We start from the raw sequence: 21,603 nt of genomic DNA, 5'->3' as shown, positions 1-21,603 counted from the left end.
AATCAAATGGGACGGTGTTATATTCGGTTCACAGAGGTTACCTATAATGGCCAAAACGTTAATTTATGACGGTCTCCGTTCTTGTCAATGTTTTCATCACATCTCTGTCATCTCACTTTTCATGGGCCCTGGCCTGTGTTCGTCCGCCCAAGTTCTATGGGCCTAGTATCTTAGACCTAAGCTAAACAAAAGAGAAGTTACTCACTGAAAATAACTATTGATTCTTACATGGAAATAAGGAAATGAAATGTACCTTCAAAGTATTGAGGTTAGGGAAAACTGGAAAGCGAAGCTTCAAACACCATCCATGTCTGAGAATCCAGGACTACGGAAATCATCTTAAAAGTATCCAAATTGCGAAAATTAAAAATGGATGCTAAGCCAAAGGACTGGGCAGACAAAAAGGGGCATCTCAGGTATCAAAAGGTAAAACAGGTCACTTGCTCTAAATTAATTTCTCATGCAGAAAATAGGAAATAGACTTAGCCCGAGCTCCCACTGAGCAATTCTACGAGTGCACTTTTCTTCATCTTGGAGAACCCTTTAACCCCTCGAGATTTGGCTAAAGCCCTCAGCTCTGGTAGCTTTAGCGCATTCAAGTCCGTTTCATCAACCAGCCCTTGCTGATCCATACTTTCGTTGTCACCAGCTTCATCAGCATCTGAAGATTCTGCATCCATTTCATCATCAAGCCCTCCATCTGAAATAACAGTTTTTGCTTCTGCCTCAAGTTCAAGCTCAGGCTCAGGATCCTCCGATGGCTCATGTAAAGGCTCGGGATGTTTCTCAACACGGTCCTTGTTCTTTCTTCCACTTAAGTTGGCAATTGACGTAGAATCATCGCTGTCATCACCAAAGTTAATAGACTGGTACTTGACTCGTGGAATCGGAGACTGGCGTTCAAACTTTGAAGCTGGCCTGCTTAAAGAAGCATTAGAATCTCGAGATTCGTCTCCTAGAATGCTATTTGAATCAAAGATGCCCGAGCCTTTCTCTTCATTGGATAAAAGGTTTTGTTTTGGCTGCTCCAAAGTGAGGTCTCTGCTACCACCACTAATGCCTTTTCTTTTAGACTGTTCTACTGAATGCTTTCGTAATAACTTAAGGAGGGAATCCACAGTTTCACTTTCTTTACCTTGCCCTTTTGTAGCTTCATTTTTCTTTTCCTCTTTCATGGCAGCTCTCTCTCGAAGCTGAGCCTGGATCTTCCTGAAAAGTTCAACAATCTCCTTCTCTCTTGGCCCCGGCACTGCAGTGGCCTGAGATCTGGGAGAACTAGAAAGAGAGAGCAGTGGACCATTCTTTGAAGACAACATCTCAGTGTCATCGAGGTTGTCAAAGCTATCCCTTTCTTCGGTTTGCCTATTCCGTCCACGAGAGAAACCATGCCTATTGGGCCTTGAGAAGTCAGGGTTTCTCTTCTGACCACTATTACTTGCTTTGCAGAGGAAAGATGCTCTACTAGAACCGCACTTTAAAGATGTTGATTTGATTTGAAAATGGCCTTTAGAGACAGCAAAAGAAGAACACGGTGATACGCTGACTACTCTTCCAGAAAATCCAGAACAAGGGAGACGTTTTCCATCAGAGTATACATAACCTGCAGACAAGTACAAAATAGACATGGGTGATGGATGATAATAACACGTAACATAGAATATTCATATCCATCAACAAAATACCATTCACATATGTCGGCAATCATGTGCCCAGACTTGCCCACTCCCACCCAATACCCCCCCCCCCCACAACACCCCAAAAAAAAAAAAAACAAATGATAGCAATAACAAAAGATCAAAAGACCAAAAGGAACAGAAGAAAAACTGGGGTTCTCAGTTCAAGCATATAAGGACAAGATTCATACACTGATATTGACTTTAAAATACATTGGATTAAGGAAAATTAAAGATGAAGCAAAGAGAGAATTCCAAGTAATTGACTAAAAGCACAAACATAAATTATTATGATTCATGGATTTTTTGCCTCTCAAAAGAGATTCTAAGCCTGTCCTTCCACAAAGATCGCTCATTTTGATTAAAAATAAAAGAGATAGTTGGAGTAAATCATAGTTCAGAAGATGGCTGATGTGTACCCCACTTGTCGTCCAATCCATGCCTGGGACTCTTGAACACACTGGACATAGGTACTGCCAAGGCTATGTCTCCCGTGATAGCTCATAAAGGAAGCAGTTCCATGTTCGAACTAAAGCTTTACCCCCTAATTTCTCACATATCAATCACTAACATGTGTCACTAAGGTTGCATTTCTTGTTTCAAGCCAGCTATCGGCAAAAGTTGCCCAAACAATTGTAATTGTGTCTGAAGAAGACTTGGCAGAAATACCTAGAATAACAATTTGTCCTTGTGAAGCATCAAATCAGACATTCTCTCAACCCTCCTGGAGGCTCTTTTTCTTCATCCATCAATTTCTTCCGTATCCATATATGACAATTTATTTGTTCCCTCTCCTCTGCTACACCTCCTCCTCCTCCTCCTCCTCCATCTTCTCGCTCATTATCTCCTTTATCAATGCCCCCACCCTTAACCCCCAATTCACATCGCTAAAACTACTTGTATTGAGTAGAGTCCTTTCTCGAACTCTTCTCTAATTCATAGAAATGAAGTATCATCGATGCATACCAAGGTTTTAATGACTTCTAAACCAGCAATTCAAGAGCTATCTAATGGATATAAAGGAAAACAGAAAGGAAACTACCATCTTACATGTAGAAAACCATACACTGCAGTTGTATAACCATTAGTTTTAATGCTGATTGAAAATACCATCTGAATTTTTGCTAACAGTAAAGATTCAGACTTTCATTGGTTGGTATGTTTACATTTTTCGTCATTGGCAATATAAACATGGAATTAAAAAACTTGAAAAGCATAGCAAAGTAATTTGTAGTATGATAATTGCTTCCTGATTATCCAGTTATAACCTACTTGTGATCCCACTTTCAAGATTTTGTTTCTATAAGCTTGGATTTTTTGCACCGAAACTACACAGCAGCAGCCGAGGAAAAAGCCTTCCTTAGCTCATTGAATGCCTCCTCCAAATTTTACTATGCACACTTCATGTTACGTTAACACACTCATTTCTTAGAATGACACGTGCACCCAGGAGCGCACACCTCTATGCAGATTCAAATGTGCCCAAGATTATGTGAACAGTTCTAGCCACAAAGAACAATTAACCACCAAGGGTTCCAACAGGATAGAAACTACCACTGCATCAACATAAACAAATGATGTACAAACGCATGATTTCATGCCATTTCAACCAGCCAGTCTAAGATTGCCAAGTAACACAGTAATTTCAACAAACAGATTGTGCGCGACCTCAAAAGTACCGAAAGCCAAAAGTTTACTTGGCATCCTATAGTTTGCTGTTGCTAGAGACACGTATGCTGAGGGACCCGATATACGAGCATATACGAAAAAGTAAGAAAAAAATGAAATGAAGGACAAAAAAAAAAAAAGGGAAAAAAATTTTGCAATCTCATGTTCAACCCATTTCAATCTTTCAGGAGGGAGCACAACACTTTGGTTTTGGAAAATTGCACGAATATCTTTCCGACCCACTTCATTGCAGAGACAGAAACGCCACCAATCCTCACAAAACCAGTCCAAAATACGCGAAAAGCACGACACGGGAACAATTACCTCCCACAGCAAGCAGAAAAAAGTACTTCAGACATACGCGCATACACAGATTCAACGTCCAGGCGGGAATACCTATCAAATAAAACATAGCCGCAAAACAACAAAACGAGGAGATAAAGGAGAAAACGGCTGAAATGTTTCAAGAAGACAGCAACGTTAACACCCTGTCGATTTCTCCAACTATTTCTTCCGAAACCAAACGAAGTTAGAGAGCTGTCGGAGAAGAAGAAAAAGAGAAATCACCAGAAACGTTCCGACCGAGGAGCGCAGAGGATGACATTGCGTTTGCCGTGCGGGGAAGCATCGGGGCGGTTTAGTGGGGGTTTTGCATTTCGCAAGGCAGGGTCTTTTCTCGATGCTGCAGAGCAATAGGAAGCATGTGAAGGAGCCGCGCTGATAAGGGCGGTTTTTCGCTCTTTTTATGGGAAGGAAAAAGCCGGGGTAGAAAACATTCTTGTCACAGAAAAATAATTAAATAAACTAAATTTTGTTATGAAATATTACAAATTAATTGAGAAAAATTAATGAAACCCCCTCGTTATTTGATTAAATCATATTGAAATACAATTACATCTTCAATTAATTCGAAAGATATTACGCTTACATAACCCTAGCAATGATTGCAACAAAACAACTATGTCCCTCAATATAATTTAGATGATACAATGTCACCGTTACTCTTTTTTTCAAATTGTGCATGCTCTCGTAGAATCGGTTCTTACAAAAACCAATTATGCCTTGCAATAATCGTTTCTATTTATTTATTTTTTTTTTTGCAAGCTTTATCTTTCAAGATTTGTTGGCTAGGACAACGTGGAGTTCGAAGATATCACAACACTAGCAAGGCGAGCAAGTCTCGAGCCATGGTTGAGAAAATCAGAAAAGTGTTGGCTCGCCTCTTCCACCATTCCAAAACTTCAACGTCACCAACTCAATTAATGCACTTGGGGTAGTCGGTTCAGAAAGTGCAACCTGAAACGCCAACAAAATTTATTTTGGTTTAACAAAAAAATATTATTCCGGACTATCATTGCTTGGGAGCTTAGGGATTGGGCTCAGCCTACAAGATCTGCGATCGAGGTGCCCGAATCTAGGACGACCCCAACAATTGGACCCAAAACTCGAACTAGGCAAGTGATGGTGACTCGATGCTCAAACTAAGTTTTAGACACATACAAGTACAAGATTCGAAAGAATTGAGTTCATCTCTTGTGTGCCTAAATAAAAGAAGTACTAGAGATTTAATGACTTAAATTTAAGAGTGAGAATTGTTATTCAAATTACTTTTGAAATCACTATTTCCCTTGTGGTTTTATATTGTTCTACAAAATTTGCTAAAATTTCGAGAGTGAAATTATATTTTGGATTTGCTCTATCACATGGAAAGGTATAGAGTTCTATTTATCCTATTATAAGCAAAAACTCATACTTTTAAAGGATCAAAATTTCTACCAAAAAAAAAAAAAAAATGGGATCAGAATCCTCCTTTTGTTTCCCAAAATATCCCCAATTAGTCATTTTATAAATATTCTAAAGATGGAAAAAATACATAAATTGATTATTATACTTTCATTTCTCATTTTTTTAGGTAAAAAAATCTTTATTTCTTATTTATTGCAGTTTCGATTACTTCTCTTTTTCATAAACCATTGTACAAAAGGAAAATTCAAATCTTAAAACATGTTTCTCTCTCCGCATATTTTTGTGCAATTTCTTCATATTATGCAGGTAAGTTATTTTTTTATCTATTAATAATGCAAATATATTGTTCTAATTCAAATTTCCAATTTTTTTAAATGTCATTTTTTGGCATACTCGCAATTCACCCGTTACATTTGCTAGTAGACTAGAAAGAAGGGCATATTTTTTTGAGTATGAAGAGAAACAATTTGAAAAAAAACTTGCATGGATACTTGTCCAAAATATTGATCAACATAAATTACGACTCTATCCATATATAATTTCTCTGTGGTTATAGCGTAATTTACATGTATGTACGGGTCTTCTTGTGGAATTTTTCGGCAGAAAATCGAGGATGAAATTGATTTCTTATCAATAGTATAGGCAGACGCGATGTTTGCATGGATCGACATGTAACAAAGAAAGTAGTCTTTCTTTTCCTAAGAAAAAATTGTGGAAGAAAGCAAATAATTATTCGAACACTAGAAAAGAATTTCTCACGCGAGCTTCGTGCCCTCGTTCACAGTTAAATCTCTCCCTCCCTCTTTCTCTCTCTTTCGCAGTTGTCACTGATTTTGCACTGAGACAATGCGAAACACTTCACTCCCGCCATTTCTCCACCTTCTTCTTCTCCTCTCGAATTCACCTCTCACTCCAATCCAATCTCGCAATCGCCTCCGATTCCCACATCCGAAACCCTAATTTCTCCCCTCCTCCGCACCGTCCCTCGGTGCGTTGATCCCCAAAGTAGCCCGCTTCCGCCGCGTCGATCGAAACCCTAGCCATGCCCTCCCTCATCTCACCCGGCAAAATCCACCGCCTGGAGCTCGAGAACTTCAAGTCCTACAAGGGCCACCAGGTGATCGGCCCCTTCTACGACTTCACCGCCATCATCGGCCCCAATGGCGCCGGCAAGTCCAACCTCATGGACGCCATCAGCTTCGTCCTCGGAGTCCGCACCGGCCAGCTCCGTGGGGCTCAGTTGAAGGACCTCATCTACGCGTTCGATGACAGGGAGAAGGAGCAGAAGGGGCGGAGGGCCTTCGTCAGGCTGGTTTATCAGATGGGGAACGGGTCGGAGCTCCACTTCACGCGGACCATCACCAGCAGCGGAGGCAGCGAGTATCGGATTGACGGGAAGGTCGTAACGTGGGACGAGTATAAGGCTAGGTTGAAGTCGCTCGGGATTCTGGTCAATGCGAGGAATTTTTTGGTGTTTCAGGTGATTTCCTTTTTCCTTCTGATCTCTTCCTTCGAATGTAATGAAGCGTTCTATTGCCGCGTCGTTGATCTTGGATGTGGAGAATGGTTACGCTGTTTTCACATATCACTTGTCGTCCATGGGCCGGTTGTGTCATCTTTTTGCAGTAGGACGGTTGCTCAGAAATTAGTGAGCTGGATTGGAAATCCTAGAAAGGTTTTCCTATGGTTCAATGGACATCATGGAAATCAGGAAAGTTATTGCAAAATAAGAATAGATTAAGCATTTTAAAAGAAGCAGTCGTACAATAATATCTTTGTTGTTATCTTATGACGATGATGACGCGGCAACTTGTTAAAAGCCAAACATAAAGGGGGAGGAGACTTGTCTGACTGAGACATACGTAAGTTTTGAACTAGGCCAAAAACCTTAGCTTCAATTATCATACTTGTAAATGGACTTGTCGGTGGATTCTTGCAATTTTGACTTTGACGAGAGATCGGCATGATTGTCTCCTGACCCGTCTTTTGTAGGGTGATGTTGAATCTATTGCATCCAAAAATCCAAAGGAGCTCACTGCACTGTTGGAGCAGATATCTGGATCTGAAGAACTCAAGAGAGACTATGAGCAGCTTGAAGCTGAAAAAGCTGTGGCGGAGGAAAAATCTGCTCTTGCATATCAGAAAAAACGAACTGTAGTGTTGGAAAGAAAGCAGAAGAAGGAACAGAAAGAAGAGGCTGAAAAGCATATCCGTTTGCAGGATAGATTGGTATGCTTTACAGGGTTCTTCCTATCAGAGTTTATTAAGTTCAACCAAAATGTTTCCTTCATTTCTTGTGTGATGCTGAGAAATCCGACAAGTGAACCCCTGAACTTCTGCTTTTGGCTTTCACATAATCATTACATCGTCTGGTGTGTTTAGGTCCTGCGGGCCTCTGTTATTCCTAAAACTAGGTCAAAATAAAGGAAATAACTAGTTCAATTTGATGTTGATGTGCTTGCGGGCTCTTGTCAGTGGGGTTGGTTCTTGACGTAATCTTGTCTCATTTGTACTTGCAGAAAAAGTTGAAGGAGGAGTACTGTTTGTGGCAATTGTATCACATTGAGAAGGATGTTACTAGGACAAACGAGGACCTTGAAGCTGAAAGAAAAAGTCGTGAAGGTGTTATTCACGAACTAGAGAATTTTGAGCATGAAGCAAGTAAGAAGAAGAAAGAGCAAGCCAAATATCTGAAAGAGATCGCACAATGTGAAAGAAAAATTGCTGAGAGACGTAATAAGCTTGACAAAAGTGTGAGTTTCTATACATTTTGCATGGTCCTTCTTACTATGGTTGTTCATTGGATCCCATCTGAAAGTTCCATTGTACAAAATAACAATGAGGTGTAGTTTTGGCTGGAAATATGCAATCTAATTGAAGATGGTTTGATGTTAATGAGAGGGTTGTTAAGTGGGTTTGTCCACTGGAAAGTAAGTCTATCCTTCATTATAGCTGGAGGATACATGGACTTATTTTTGCATAGGCTGTCTCGTAATGTTAACAAAAGCAGACAACCAAGATCAATATTTTTCTCTAGCTTTGCATGTGGGGAATGAGTGACTTGCTTTAGTTTGATGTTTCTGGGCAGCAAATTCCTTTCCTTTGACAGTTGAAAATGGGTAATTGGACAGAGTGTTGACGGGGTGAATAAAATTCTTGAAGTACTGGCTGCTGGTACAACTAAGGGGCTTTGTGCTATATTAATCATTTCGGCTCTTTTTCTCCTAATAATTTGTTTGCTTCACTATCTTCTGGGGACTCTGTTCTCCATGGAATTGGACAGTTGGGTAGGCTGACTTGGGGGAGGGGCAAAGGGTCTTTTTGCTTTTTTCTTTTTTGTGGGGGGGGGGGTTTGTTTGGGGTTGGGAGGGGATATTGGAGGTTACTGGGAAAAGCAAATAGAAGTGGGTTCTAGGTGGTGAGAGGAGATAGTATCCAAAATGAGAAGGAAGAAATGAAAGAGAAGATTGGTACGAGGTGGCAGCAGGCAAGAAACATGTAAAATTGCCTGATGGAGATAGAGGAGTCAAATTTATCTGTACTGGGAATTAGCCAGTGCTTCTAGCTGCCCTTCCACCTGCCAGATATTCCACTCTTGCATTCTCCAAAATGGAAGGCAGTTGTTAGTGCTTTTTTCTCCTCAGACATCTAGTTAATTGGTACCACAGGTTTTTCCCAGAACTTCTGGCTGCTTTTCCACCTGTCAATTGCTTCTCTCTCTGATTCCCTGTTCAGTGTTTTTTTCTCCTCAGACAACCAGTTGATTGGTAACACAGTATTCTCTCCTCTTCAACCTTCCAGATTTAGTCTTAAGAAGCAATAAACTCTCTTTCCTGTTAATTGCAGTTAAACTACAGTGCCATGTTTCATGGGCACGAGCTCCTGTTAATTGCAGTTGTCTCTTTCCTTCAAGAATGACTATTGGAATTTGGAATTTCTTTGATAAGTAGTTAGAGGTCAAGGGCTTTTGTATGTCTTTTGCTGGAATATTGTGTGATAACTAATATTTAGTAGGTACCTCCCCATTAACATTTGTATTAAAGCGTTATGTTAGTTCCTATGTACTTTGCATGTTGCATTTCTTCCAAAAGTGCTATGTACCTGGTGTGACATCCGATAGGTGGAGGGAGTCCACATGAATATAAGAGCATTTAGGACTCGTTGTCAAGCGATGCGAGATAATATTTGAATGACCCCCTCTCATGTGCAAGTTAGATTACGAGCTGCACATGAAGTTTTGACTACGCACATTCACGTGGAATTTTGACCATGCGCATTCGCGAAAGGGATAGGTACTTGCTCGATACTATATTAGAAAGTCCAACCCAAGCTTAAGGCGATAGGTGGAGGGAGACCACATGAACATAAAAAGCCTTTACGACCGGTTGTCAAGCGATGTGGGATAATACTTCAACACCTTTGCTCACCGTTTGGTTTGTGTGTTTCATTAAACAAAGAAATAATTTAGGGTCCATCACCCTCCAACCCCTCCCGTGCTTGTACTTCCTCCATCTAATGTGCAAGGAAGGGAGTCACAAGTTGTATTCTACTTCCTATATTCACTACATTTAAAGTGTGTGAGCTTGCGATTTGGTATACTCCTTTGTCTTTTCTTGTGTTCGATTTTGTGAGTTTCATGAGAAAAGTGCTGTTATGTTTCTTTTATCATGTGAGGCCAATTTGTCATCATTAACGTTATTCATCCGATTCATCTTCTTTTCAACCTTTAGCACAGTTTTTCTTTCCCTTCTTTTGTGACATTCTCCTCAATCATTCTAACTGATTACATTGTCTCTTCTCTTTGTCTGTCCCTTACTTGTTGCTCCCCACATTTCCAAGATATTCTCTTTTTGTTATACCCTATCAGTTTTTGTGCAGTGTGGCTAATTTACTTTCTCTCTTGTTTGCTGATGATAGCAACCTGAGCTTTTGAAACTGAAGGAGGAGATGTCCCGTATCAGGTCAAAAATTGAGAGTACCCGGAAAGATCTTGAGAGGAAAAGGAAAGAAAGGAACAAGCATGCCAATGAAATTAAGGAGCTGCAGAAGGGCATACAGGATCTCACTGCAAAACTTGATGAACTGCGTGAGAAAGGTCTAGATGATGGGAAGAAACTTCAGTTCAATGAAAATGAACTTGAACAATATTTTAGAATGTAAGTTACTCTTGCTTAAAATGTGATGCAGAATTCTTTGATAGGTAATTGCAATTTTTTTATGCACCATGTAAAGAATTACGTATACTACGGGGATTCCAGCCGCACCTATCTAAAAAGAAAAGAGTTATTCTTGCAGCTCTAGCTTAGTATGGGTCTAAAGAAGGGTGAGAAATAAACCAAAAGTTCGAGGTAAAAAAGCAAGCATCCCTAATTCTACATAGCACATTTCTTTCCCTCAAAGATGCTCCTATTTCTCTCTCTCCAAGTCATTCAAGAAATAACCAGAGGGATAGTAAAACAAAATTTATTCTTCATTTACATATAGCAATACCCTCCCACTTTATTTCTTTGTCGGCAGAGTTGAAAGCGCTTTGTCAAAGACCAAAAAGGAGTCATTTATGAGAAGTTTAAGAGTAGAAGATTCACCGTCTTCTTTCAGCAGCAGCTCTTTGATGGATATTTTCCTGCAAAAGTAGATATTCCATTCCAATCATATGATTTAGACTGCTCATTATTTCTAAAGAAATCTTTCTTGCAATAAATCCTGCTACGGTGGTATTACTAGTATAATATATCACCACCAAGTCTGGTTGAATATGTTGAAGACAGTGATATTGAGATAACTTTTTGTTTGTAATGAAACATCTTTCTGAGCTGGGGGAGTTTTTTTTTAGTGAAGTATGGTTTTGGTCTTTCATTGTCGGCCTCCATATGAAGTATCTGCAAAATGTTGCTCATGGTCTTTCTAAATATTTCTAATTTCCTTGAGGACTTTTATTTATCTCTGGCATTGTTATTGAAAACACCTTTGTAGATATTATTTGAACTATTTACGTTGGCAAGAAAATTTGAGGCAACTGTAAACGCTTGCCTCTTCTTAATAAATGGAAGAAACTATGGTTGATACCTGTTATTACGCTGGTAGGTTGAAAATATCTGTTGGGTTTTTAAACCTTGAAGAAGGCAGCTCTGAGTTAGTATAAAATAACATATTGGAGTTGACCCAAAATGGATGGGATGCTCTCAATCAAACCTTTCTTAAACTATTCTTTACATTAGAAGATAGAAGAAAGATCAAATTCCTTTGTTAGTTTGTTTGGTTGTTAAGTGTGTGGACAAAACTCTTTCTCTCTCTCTTTTTCCCCATTGGAAAGCAGCTGGTCTAGTATACAAACCCTTGAGTATTTGTCCTGTAGAAAAGGTTTATCCGGGTAAGTAGATGTTGCATACTATGTGACCTTGTACTTTTTTGGGCCCCAATGGTTTGAAGAGGCACTCCTTTTATGGTTGTATTATTTGCCTCTGACTGTTTACTCTTGTTTGGCTTGGTTGTTGGTTTCTTCGAGGAAAACATTGTTTACAGAGTAAATGTTGTTGCTCATCATTTTTGTATTATCTTGTCTCCTGACAATAGGCTTGAATTTAAGTTTATGGCCTGAACCCTTTAGCATTTGCTCAAGTCGATAACGTATGACATTTGCAATAAGGGTCTCCAATAACAAGAAAATGATGTTTCAGAAAGGAGGATGCTGGGATGAGAACAGCAAAGCTCAGAGATGAGAAAGAAGTCTTGGATAGGCAACAACATGCTGATATGGAAGCTCAAAAGAATTTAGAAGAAAATCTTCAGCAGTTGCTGAATCGAGAGAATGAACTTGATTCACAGGAGGAACAAATGCGAAGTAGACTAAAAAGAATTATGGATTCATCTGCGAGGCACAAGGATGATCTTGCAGAATTGAATAAAGAGTTACGTGCTCTGCAAGATAAATCCCGCAAGTCCAGGTTAGTAACAATTTATTCCTTTTCAAGGATCTTCACAAGCTTGTATTTGTGTGTTCTGTGCCTCATAGGCTCAAGTAGGTTGTTAGGTTAGAATTGTTGGAAGGCAAGTAGTTTTTATATGTACCTGTTTAATTGTTTGATTTAAACTTGATGCATGGTCTTTGCAGGAGTAAGTATGAAAATCTGAAATCAAGACTTAGTGAAGTGGAGGACAAATTGAGTGAATCAAGGGCTGATAGACATGAAAACGAGAGGGACACTAGATTATCTCAAGCAGTTGATGCCCTAAGACGCCTCTTTCCTGGGGTTCATGGTCGAGTGACTGATCTTTGCAAGCCAACACAAAAAAAGTACAACCTTGCTGTTACTGTCGCTATGGGTAAATTCATGGATGCGGTTGTTGTTGAAGATGAGCAAACAGGAAAGGAATGCATCAAGGTATTTCCACTTTTGCTTAATGAGATCAGATATGTTTTGTGCTCGTTGAATTCCTATAAATTCTGAGTAACTTTACCTGATTAAGTTTTCTTGACTTTTTGGAGAAAGATGATTTTGTGCATTACACCCGAGTGTGGAGCATTGATAAGTTATAGTATCTAAGCGGAAAATAGACAATCATGCAAAGTCAGAAGATGTGATGTGGAATGATGTGATCTCAGTTGCTGAACCACAATGTACTTATGTTGTATTGAAATAAGTCGTAATGAATGAAATGTGATAGGAGGACTGCAGGTAATAAGACTTTCATGTGTTATTATTGTGGAAAGCTGTTTGGGTTAGTCAGAAGATAGAGAAATATATGAGGAAGCCACTTTTGTGTGCGCTTATGCTGCAACATGATTAAAGCATTTTGTTTCCTGCATACTTAGGGAGCGTTTAAATATAATTCAACCTTTCAAAGGAGAGTAATTTATGTGCATAATGATGTTAAATGCAATTCATATGTAAAACTGGTAGAGTAATGCTTATATATTCGGACCCTTAATATGATATAATGGCTGACCTTTACTACAATTAAGAGGATAGGCTGATGTTCACAAAGCATTCACGGCATCTAAAACCGACAGAACCTACATCATCTCCAACCGCCACGAAATGCTATATACAGTGTGAAAAGAATGAATAGCTTGTCAAGCTATTGCATGTTCTTAAAGGGACATTGCATCTAAGAATGGATATCTCGACAGGCGATCAATTGTCTAAAAGCTCCATTGTGGTTGCGTCAGTTACCAAGTCACATGTTTCAGTTAAGCAATTGTGGCACCTATTATCAGTAAGCACACCTGCCCTAATTCAAAATGGGGCTTGTTAGTTGCTGCTGAGCAAGGGCCTGAGAAGTAAAGCAACAACTGCAGTGGCTAAGAGTTCACCTCATTTTTTATTATCGTGTATTTTCTGCTAATGCAGCACTGTAGTACAAGGGAAAATAAGATGCTTCACTGACAGTTTGTTATAATTTTATCAAACACAACTTTTAAGCGTATTTTTGGGGGGAATGAAAAGTTGTATCTGCTTCCTTTTTGCTTTTGTGCGTATTACAAGTCTGTAGAGATAGATGAAGGGTATTGATTTGGGTGGCAAGATAGAAAATCAGAATTACTTAGCGATCTTAAACTAAATACTTATCTCCAGTTCACCGTGGTTAGAGTGATTTAGCTGGGTGTGATGTGGATCGATGGAGAAGCTACTGGCTATTTTGTCATTTTTGGTTAACTTTTTGATTTCTCCTGCTTATCGGTGCGGTACAATCACATGCAACCAGTGCATATGCACTCTAGCCTATTTAGGTTGTATATCTGGAAAATTTATATGGTATCTAGAATCTTCTTCATGTATCATTGAGGAGCTTCTGTTTTCTTGTGAACAGTATTTGAAAGAACAAAGACTTCCTCCTCAGACATTTATTCCACTTCAAGCGGTTAGGGTGAAGCCAATTATTGAGAGGCTACGCACCTTGGGTGGGACTTCAAAGCTTGTCTTTGATGTGATTCAATATCCTTTGTCAGAAATAGCAGACAAATTTACCGTAGATGTGAAATGTCTTCACTCAAAATAGATTTTTAAAATTGCAAATTAAATGTGTGATTCTTTCTATATCTGCATGGGAAAAGGATGAAATGTCTTGGTCCAACTTTTTATTTGTGCTGTTATCATGTGATGCTTTTTGTTTTATATTATGAGTAGTAGCTTCCTTTCTATTTTTTTTTTTTTTGGGTTCAGAAGCTAGTAGCTTAAGACAAGTACTTATTTTGATAATTTGTGGGGTTGATTGCAATTTCCTCCTTCCGACCATGGAAAAAAAATTTCACTTTCCCTTGATAGCATAGTCCATTAACATCAATTATGCTTATTGCTCTTTCAAGTTGCAACACATGTTTAAGAAGTATAGCTTTACCTTATAATGCTTATGTCAACTTCACCTGGTAGACATGATGCAATGTGGGAAACTAGGACTTAACTACATAACTATTCAGTTTGATGCATTTTGCACCTCAGTCAACTGCTTTTAATGAAAAGTTAAAAGCAGCAACTTCTGCTTAATGTCTTAGTTGGTGTTGTAAAATATTATATATTGTAGTTCAGGCTTGATGAATAGCTTGCATGGCAGTGCAGTCTGTACTTTTAGCTTTCTATGTGAAGTGTATTGTTTGTCTAGTTGGTGTTGCTGATTGTCACCATATTTGCTGGAGTGTATTACATGTTTCAATGCTCTCGGAGTGCTTCTGTTGCTTGTTAAATTTTTCTCGTCCTGTTCTGTTGGGTAGATTTTGTGTGAGGAGGTGGCCATCTTGTTCATCATTTGCTTGAGAAGGATATTGCACACCAATTAAATACTCTTTAACATCTTAGCTTTTTCGTGAAAGCATATGTTCTTTCTGTGTAGTATGGTTGCTGTCCATGCTGATTATGGAACTCTCTCTCTCTCTCTCTCTCTCTATGCACACTCATGCATACATGTGCAAAAACATGAAATTGTGCACTCACAGGTCTGAGGATTCATCACTCTATCACTATCCTTATGCTAGAAGTCCAAAGCAATTTGTATGTTGAGTGGCTTCTGTGTATGCTTTTGGGTACTTAACAAAAAGCACATTTGATCCTGCATTGGAGAAGGCAGTTCTCTATGCTGTTGGTAATACTCTAGTTTGCGACAATCTTGATGAAGCTAAAGTTCTAAGCTGGAGTGGAGAGAGGTTCAAAGGTGCATATTTTTGTTATTTCCTACTGTGTTTGTGAACTCAAACTTCCTTATGCTAAATTCATCATGTGGTGATTTGTTAGTTGTGACTACTGATGGTATCCTGCTCACGAAGTCTGGTACAATGACGGGTGGTACCAGTGGTGGGATGGAAGCAAGATCTAAAAAATGGGATGATGCGGAGATTGAAGGTTAGATACATAAAAATTGTTTTTAGCTGCTTTGGTATATGAACAGGATGATTAGGACTCATCTTTGGTTTTCTAACTTTGACCTGGCTCTTCTTCGAAATTTTTTCATGACCTCTTTCCTAGGACTTAAAAAATTGAAGGAACAATATGAGTCAGAGCTTGAAGAACTCGGTTCATTAAGAGAGATGCGCTTGAAAGAGTCTGAATTATCTGGGAAAATTAGTGGACTTGAGAAGAAGATGCAGTATGCTGATATTGAAAAGGTAAAGGTTATCAAGTGTATGAGTTAGTGACAAAGGAGTGATAATGACAATGACAAACTAAGCCTTATCCATTAAAAGTTTTGCCACATGAATGTTTTTTATGCCATTGTCCCGTATTTAGTAGTAAACCTTTCATAGCTTCGTTCATTGGAAATCACTTCCTTTTGTCTCTATCCTCATTTTCTACTGCCTTTCGTCTCCCTCTTGATACCTTCCCTACTTGTCCGCAACATCTTGAACTTGCCATTTCACATCTACCTAGTCCGACAGTATGTTACTCAGCCTCTCTCATTGCTTATAAAAAGGATACTGCTGGTTTTTAATGGCAGTCAATAGCGGTGGCACCACCACCACTTTTCCCATTGGGGTGAGAAATTCACACCCATAGCAGCCACCATCGGTATTAGTGCACTGACAACGCGTGTCACAGATGATATCGACAATGTCCATCCAACACCTCCCCCTGTCAAAAACTAATGAGCATTTTGATATGTGTCCTCTGTTATAATGGGCCCATACGAAACTCGGTTATTGTCTGATACACCAATCAAGCTATGGAAGGGCTTGTTATGCTAACTGACGTCCGAGCATGTTTGGACACAGCGGATTCACCTTCATTTGTTTTCTGTGTATCTTCTCTGTATGGGAGGGAGGTCAAACTATTATTGTGATTAATGTAATGGCTCAAATGCTGTAGCCCAATTTGTATACATATGGAACCATATGTTTTATGATAAAAAAGTTTCAGTTTGCATAAGGCCTTCTAATCAAGTTATTATTGGTAAAATTGTTTTAGTACTCTTGATGCTTGAAATGATACTCCAATATCTTTTGAAATCACTGCTAAAATTGCATTTAACATACTAGATATGATTGTGCCATTTTTTGTGTAATTTTTATTAAAGAATTAATGCTTGCTGTGACCGCTATCCACTGTTCGGAGGCTGCTGAATCCTCATTCTGCAATTATTGCACTGTGACCACCTGCCGCAACTTAAAACCTTCCATACCAAGACCCAGCTGAGTACTCATGATGCAAAGAATGGCTAATTAAGAAAAATGTCAACAGGATAATATTTCTAATGTCTGTATGTTTCAGTGCACTTGCACCTATGCATGTCAATGCCAATATACTCCTTAGGGTAGACTGGCTACTCATTTTGAAGCTATGGCCACCCTGAAATTTGTCCGCTTTGAGATTATCTTTGGCATGACCTGTACTGTCCTCGTGTAAGACCTCCCTATTCATTACTGAGGTTCCTTAGCTGATATTTATTGGATTTGAAGTTTCCAGATTTCTGTTTAGTTCTTTTTTGGCAACGATATTGTGCTAAAGAGGTGCTTATCATTCTGTTTGGTGAAGTAGCATATTTCTTCTTCTTTTTTAATCTTTTTCCCTAGTTGATTAGCTTCTACCAATGTAAATTGTGGATCCTTGTACGTGTGATGCGTGCGTTGATAGTTGACAATTTTAACGGCTTAATGCAGCAAAGTATCAAGGACAAGCTTGCCAATTTGAAACAAGAGAAGCAAAACATACGAAGAGAAATTGATTGTATAAGTCCTGAACTCAAGAAGGTGATTAGTTACTCCAGTTATTAAGTCAAAAAGTTATGTTCTACCTTCTCAAGTAAGAGAATGTTAATTTTCTGCATTTGTCTAAGTGGGAATTTATTATGTGATTTCTCAGTTGAAAGATTCAATTGATAAAAGGAGTGCCGAAATCAGGAAGCTTGAGAAGAGGATAAATGAGATTGTTGACAGAATCTACAAAGATTTCAGTGAGTCTGTTGGGGTGAAAAACATCCGTGAGTATGAAGAAAACCAGCTAAAAGCTGCCCAAGAAATGGCTGAAGAAAGGTTTAGTGTAAGCGACCAGCTGGCAAAGTTGAAATACCAGTATGTTTCTCTTCCTCCAGTTAATTTGTACTGAAGTGCAGAAAGATGTTATGGGATAGTGTTGTTGAGGATTTTAGCTTGTCACCGTCTTATATTGGGAGTGATAGAAGGATACTTCTGAATTAGAGTAATTCACCAAGAGTTGTCATATAAAACTTGATTGCATTGCTCCTCAATGGTGAATATTCGAAACAGCTTCTCAGTGTCAGCTTGTAGGTTTAGTTATATGGATATAATTGCTTGTGATTCCTTTTAAAATTTTAAATAGCTAATTTGTGAATTTGGATTGGGTTGAATCATGCCATACAGAGTGAGATTGTATCTCTTTTGATGACAATGCCACTACTGTTATGACAAGGATGAGCGCATGTTTTTATATGCATATGTTCTATGGGCATGTGGTGAGAACTACTATTTACTGAAGTCAAAGCTTCAAAATCGTGTATTATCTTTGACAAGGTTGGAGTATGAGAAAAAGCGGGACATGGATTCACGTATTAAAGAACTGGAATCTTCCCTCAATTCGTTGGAAAATAATTTGAAGAATGTTCAAAAGAAGGAGTCTGAAGCCAAGGTAGCAGCAGAGAAAACTACCAGTGAGATCAACCGGTTGAAGGAAGAAGTTCAGGGTATGGCTTTGTTTCTGACAACATAGAGTACATGAATGCTGGGGTAGAAGAGATCCTTCTCCTGAATGCAATTTATCCTTCCACTGAAGATGCAATGGGATTTTTTTCTCTTTGTGCTTGCAGTTTGAAGAAGTTTGAGATCATGTGCCTATCTATGCAATGATCGTATTGGTATCTTGATGAATAAGCCAGGATTTTTGTGATTACATTATCAATGGTGTATTTAATGGGCTAGGCCAATAGTTTTAATTACCACCTGCGCTACTTTTTCTGACGATGAAGTATGCGTGACCTTTTTATTTGACTTTGTCTGCTCATCACTTAGAATAGCACATTTTGTACTCATGATGGTTACCCAACTATTACTGCACTTGTCTTTTTCTGTGTACATTTCTAATTGGATATATCATCACAAATGTCATTGACCAGTTCACACTTCTCGCAGAGTGGAAATTGAAGTCTGATGAGTGTGAAAAGGATATGCAAGAGTGGAAGAAGCGGGCTTCTAATGCTACCACCAGCTTATCCAAACTTAATCGTATGATAAATTCTAAGGTCATTCCTTGATATGGGTTAAGGTGCATGATTTTGAAATTGAAACCAAAGGGGCATTTCATATAATCACAATTCCTATCTTGTTCATTTAGGAGTCACAAATCGAGCAGCTGATATCGCAGAAACAGGAAATTCTGGAGAATTGTGAACTGGAGCATATAAGCCTTCCAACTATCGCTGACCCAATGGAGACCGAATCCTTGACAGAAGGTCCTGTCTTTGATTTTAGCCAACTAAATAGATCCCTACTGCAGGATAAGCGGCCTTCTGATCGAGAAAAGCATGAGACAGAGTTCAAGCAAAAAATTGATGGTTTGGTATCAGAAATTGAGAGGACTGCACCAAACTTGAGGGCTCTTGATCAATATGAAGCTCTAAAAGAAAAGGAAAAAGTTGCTACTGAGGAGTTTGAAGCAGCTAGGAAAGAAGAAAAGGAGGTTGCTGACAAGTATAATGCAGTTAAGCAAAAGAGGTAAGCTGCCGTGTTCAATTTTTTTGTTTGGGGGGGGGGGGGTGGATGGGGTTGGGTTAGTTGTGGAGTGCTATGGCCATCAGGGTTGTGAAAAGCAATTATGAAAATGACTTGCATGAGCTCTGATTGATCTTTTGCAGAATAAAATCTGTTCCCATTCAGGAAACTTCTTTGGACCATACGGGAAAACAGAATAGTCCATTGAAAGGACTTATAAATCTTATGCAAATCAGTGTTGTCTGTGAATACAGAGGTGCCATCACTGAGTCTGTTGTCCTCGGTCCTTCGTGCCATGTCCCTTATTTACAGTGTGAAGAAGAATACCAGTGCTCTCCTATGATTTATGATTTCTAGTTTGCCAGTTTCTATACCCAGCTGAGTTCAGGCAATTACATATTTAACAAGGCGCATGCCTAACACGCATATCACTTCTTTCAACGAATTTGGGTCGGATATAGAACAACTGGTTACATTCTGCAAACAGTAATGGTAGTTGCAGTGAAGGAATAAGAGCCACTCTAGGCATTAATGACCTCAATTATATTTATCAAATTGCATTCTGCACCCTGCTCTAGAATTTACCTTCTGTAGGTGCAGGATGCTGGTGCCAAACAAGAAAGTTTGCACTTCACAGTTTGGAGATGTATCCAATTAGATAGAGGGTTTGCTGGTAAATGATTGTGAACATACACTTATTCTGAGTGCCATGGTTCAGTTAGTCTCAAGAAAGTGGGCGATTGATATGATTGTAAAAAACGGCTTGCCATGGATTGTGCTGTGCTGCGTTTTCATTTGTCAGGCTCTGGCTCTAACCCATTGTTGAAGATGCGATTTGCCCTATAGATGCATTAGAGTAGTAATATCCATACTAAAATAAGTGTGGATATACATGCTATTCTACTGGTACTTATGTTGTCGTCAGTGTTAACACTTTTTTTATGGGAAAAATAGGAATGAATTGTTTATGGAAGCATTCAACCATATCTCGAGTGTCATTGATAAGATCTACAAGCAATTAACAAGGAGCACAACACATCCTCTGGGTGGAACTGCGTATTTGAATTTAGAGAATGAGGACGATCCATTTCTTCATGGCATCAAGTACACAGCTATGCCTCCAACAAAGCGCTTCCGGGACATGGAACAGCTGTCTGGTGGTGAGAAAACGGTTGCTGCGCTTGCATTACTATTTTCCATCCACAGGTGAGCATATTGTGTCTAATAGTTCTTCTTTGCCTCTTAATTTTAATTGAAAAATTAAATGGCTGGGTGACCCGATTCCTTAGCTTTTGAGGTCCAACAAGTTTGTTTTTGTCCTTTTCCTCTCTTTCATTTCCCTTTCGCATATATATATGTGTGTGTGTGTAGTTTGGTAGCGATTTCTTTCTTTTCGGTATCATAGAGTAGGCTGCTGCGGAAGACCCATTAGAAAAAGATGGCTTCTCCTGCTTTCTGGTGATGGTTTGCATTTTCTTGCACATGTAGTTCTTAGCTTTTGCCTATTAGCAAGACTATGGAATCACAAAGTACTTATTTCATGTAATTCTCTTGTCATTCTAACGATTGCTAATGTACTCTAGTTTGTTGCATCTACGTTCAGTTATCGGCCTTCGCCATTCTTCATATTGGATGAAGTTGATGCTGCTCTGGACAATCTGAATGTCGCGAAGGTGGCTGGATATATCCGATCAAAGTCGTGCGAAGGGTCCAGGCTTAATCAGGACGCAGATGCGGGTTGTGGTTTCCAGAGCATAGTGATATCTCTGAAAGACAGCTTTTATGATAAGGCTGAAGCTCTTGTTGGTGTATATAGAGACTCTGAAAGGAGGTGGATCTCTTCCCATCTGTAACTTCAGTCTCCTTTTTGTCCCTTTACAGTTCGAGTATAATTAGTATTAACGTCAGTATTCTCTTTGCAGCTGCTCAAGTACTCTGACATTTGACTTGACAAAATACCGGGAGTCCTGAAAGATTTGACAGATTGTTGGAGGTTTTCACTGTCAATGTAAATATCCTTTTCAGAAACTGTATATTGTAGCTATGACTAGGTCGGTGCAAATTCTCGTTACACTCTGTATTGCTCTAGTGTTCTTTTTTCACTTTGACGATTATCATTGCTTGTTTAGTTTTCACTTAAGTTTAATAATTAGGTCTCTCTCTCTCTCTCTCTCTCTCTCTCTCCCAAAAAAAAAAAAAAAGTACAGATGAACTTGTTTTGTTAGTCAATGTAAGTGTTTGTTCTACAAATGCGGGTTTCTTCTCAAGAATGTCAAAGATGATCATTCTTGGCCATACCTAACTGGCGAGAAAAGGCTCCTCAGCTGCAGTCATCTTTGCCTGCCTGTTCAAGGCTAGCCGCATCGT

General features: G+C 39.1%; 2 protein-coding genes across 2 annotated transcripts; one reads left to right on the top strand and one right to left on the bottom strand.

Moving 5' to 3' along the window:
* Window positions 1-229: 229 nt before the first annotated feature.
* On the bottom strand, window positions 230-4,075 carry LOC115731720 (rho-N domain-containing protein 1, chloroplastic-like). Its single transcript, XM_048281141.1, has 2 exons — window positions 3,909-4,075; window positions 230-1,600 (listed from the first exon to the last, which is right to left on the bottom strand). The coding sequence occupies exons 1-2, from the start codon at window positions 3,967-3,969 to the stop codon at window positions 483-485; spliced, it is 1,179 nt and encodes a 392-aa protein (XP_048137098.1). The 5' UTR covers window positions 3,970-4,075; the 3' UTR covers window positions 230-482.
* A 1,802-nt stretch (window positions 4,076-5,877) lies between these two features.
* LOC115730288 (structural maintenance of chromosomes protein 1) lies at window positions 5,878-21,410 on the top strand. Its single transcript, XM_048280319.1, has 18 exons — window positions 5,878-6,567; window positions 7,080-7,316; window positions 7,607-7,840; window positions 10,005-10,243; window positions 11,765-12,031; window positions 12,199-12,469; window positions 13,899-14,023; window positions 15,124-15,233; window positions 15,314-15,421; window positions 15,545-15,684; window positions 17,173-17,262; window positions 17,375-17,583; window positions 18,043-18,212; window positions 18,658-18,767; window positions 18,860-19,239; window positions 20,191-20,442; window positions 20,840-21,067; window positions 21,159-21,410. Exons 1-18 carry the CDS (start codon window positions 6,130-6,132, stop codon window positions 21,205-21,207), a joined length of 3,657 nt encoding a protein of 1,218 aa, XP_048136276.1. The 5' UTR covers window positions 5,878-6,129; the 3' UTR covers window positions 21,208-21,410.
* The last annotated feature ends 193 nt before the right edge of the window (window positions 21,411-21,603 follow it).

Source organism: Rhodamnia argentea, chromosome 6 (assembly GCF_020921035.1).
Source record: "Rhodamnia argentea isolate NSW1041297 chromosome 6, ASM2092103v1, whole genome shotgun sequence".
In the NCBI taxonomy this organism is placed as follows: domain Eukaryota; kingdom Viridiplantae; phylum Streptophyta; class Magnoliopsida; order Myrtales; family Myrtaceae; genus Rhodamnia; species Rhodamnia argentea.
This window is presented reverse-complemented; position numbering and strand designations above follow the sequence as displayed.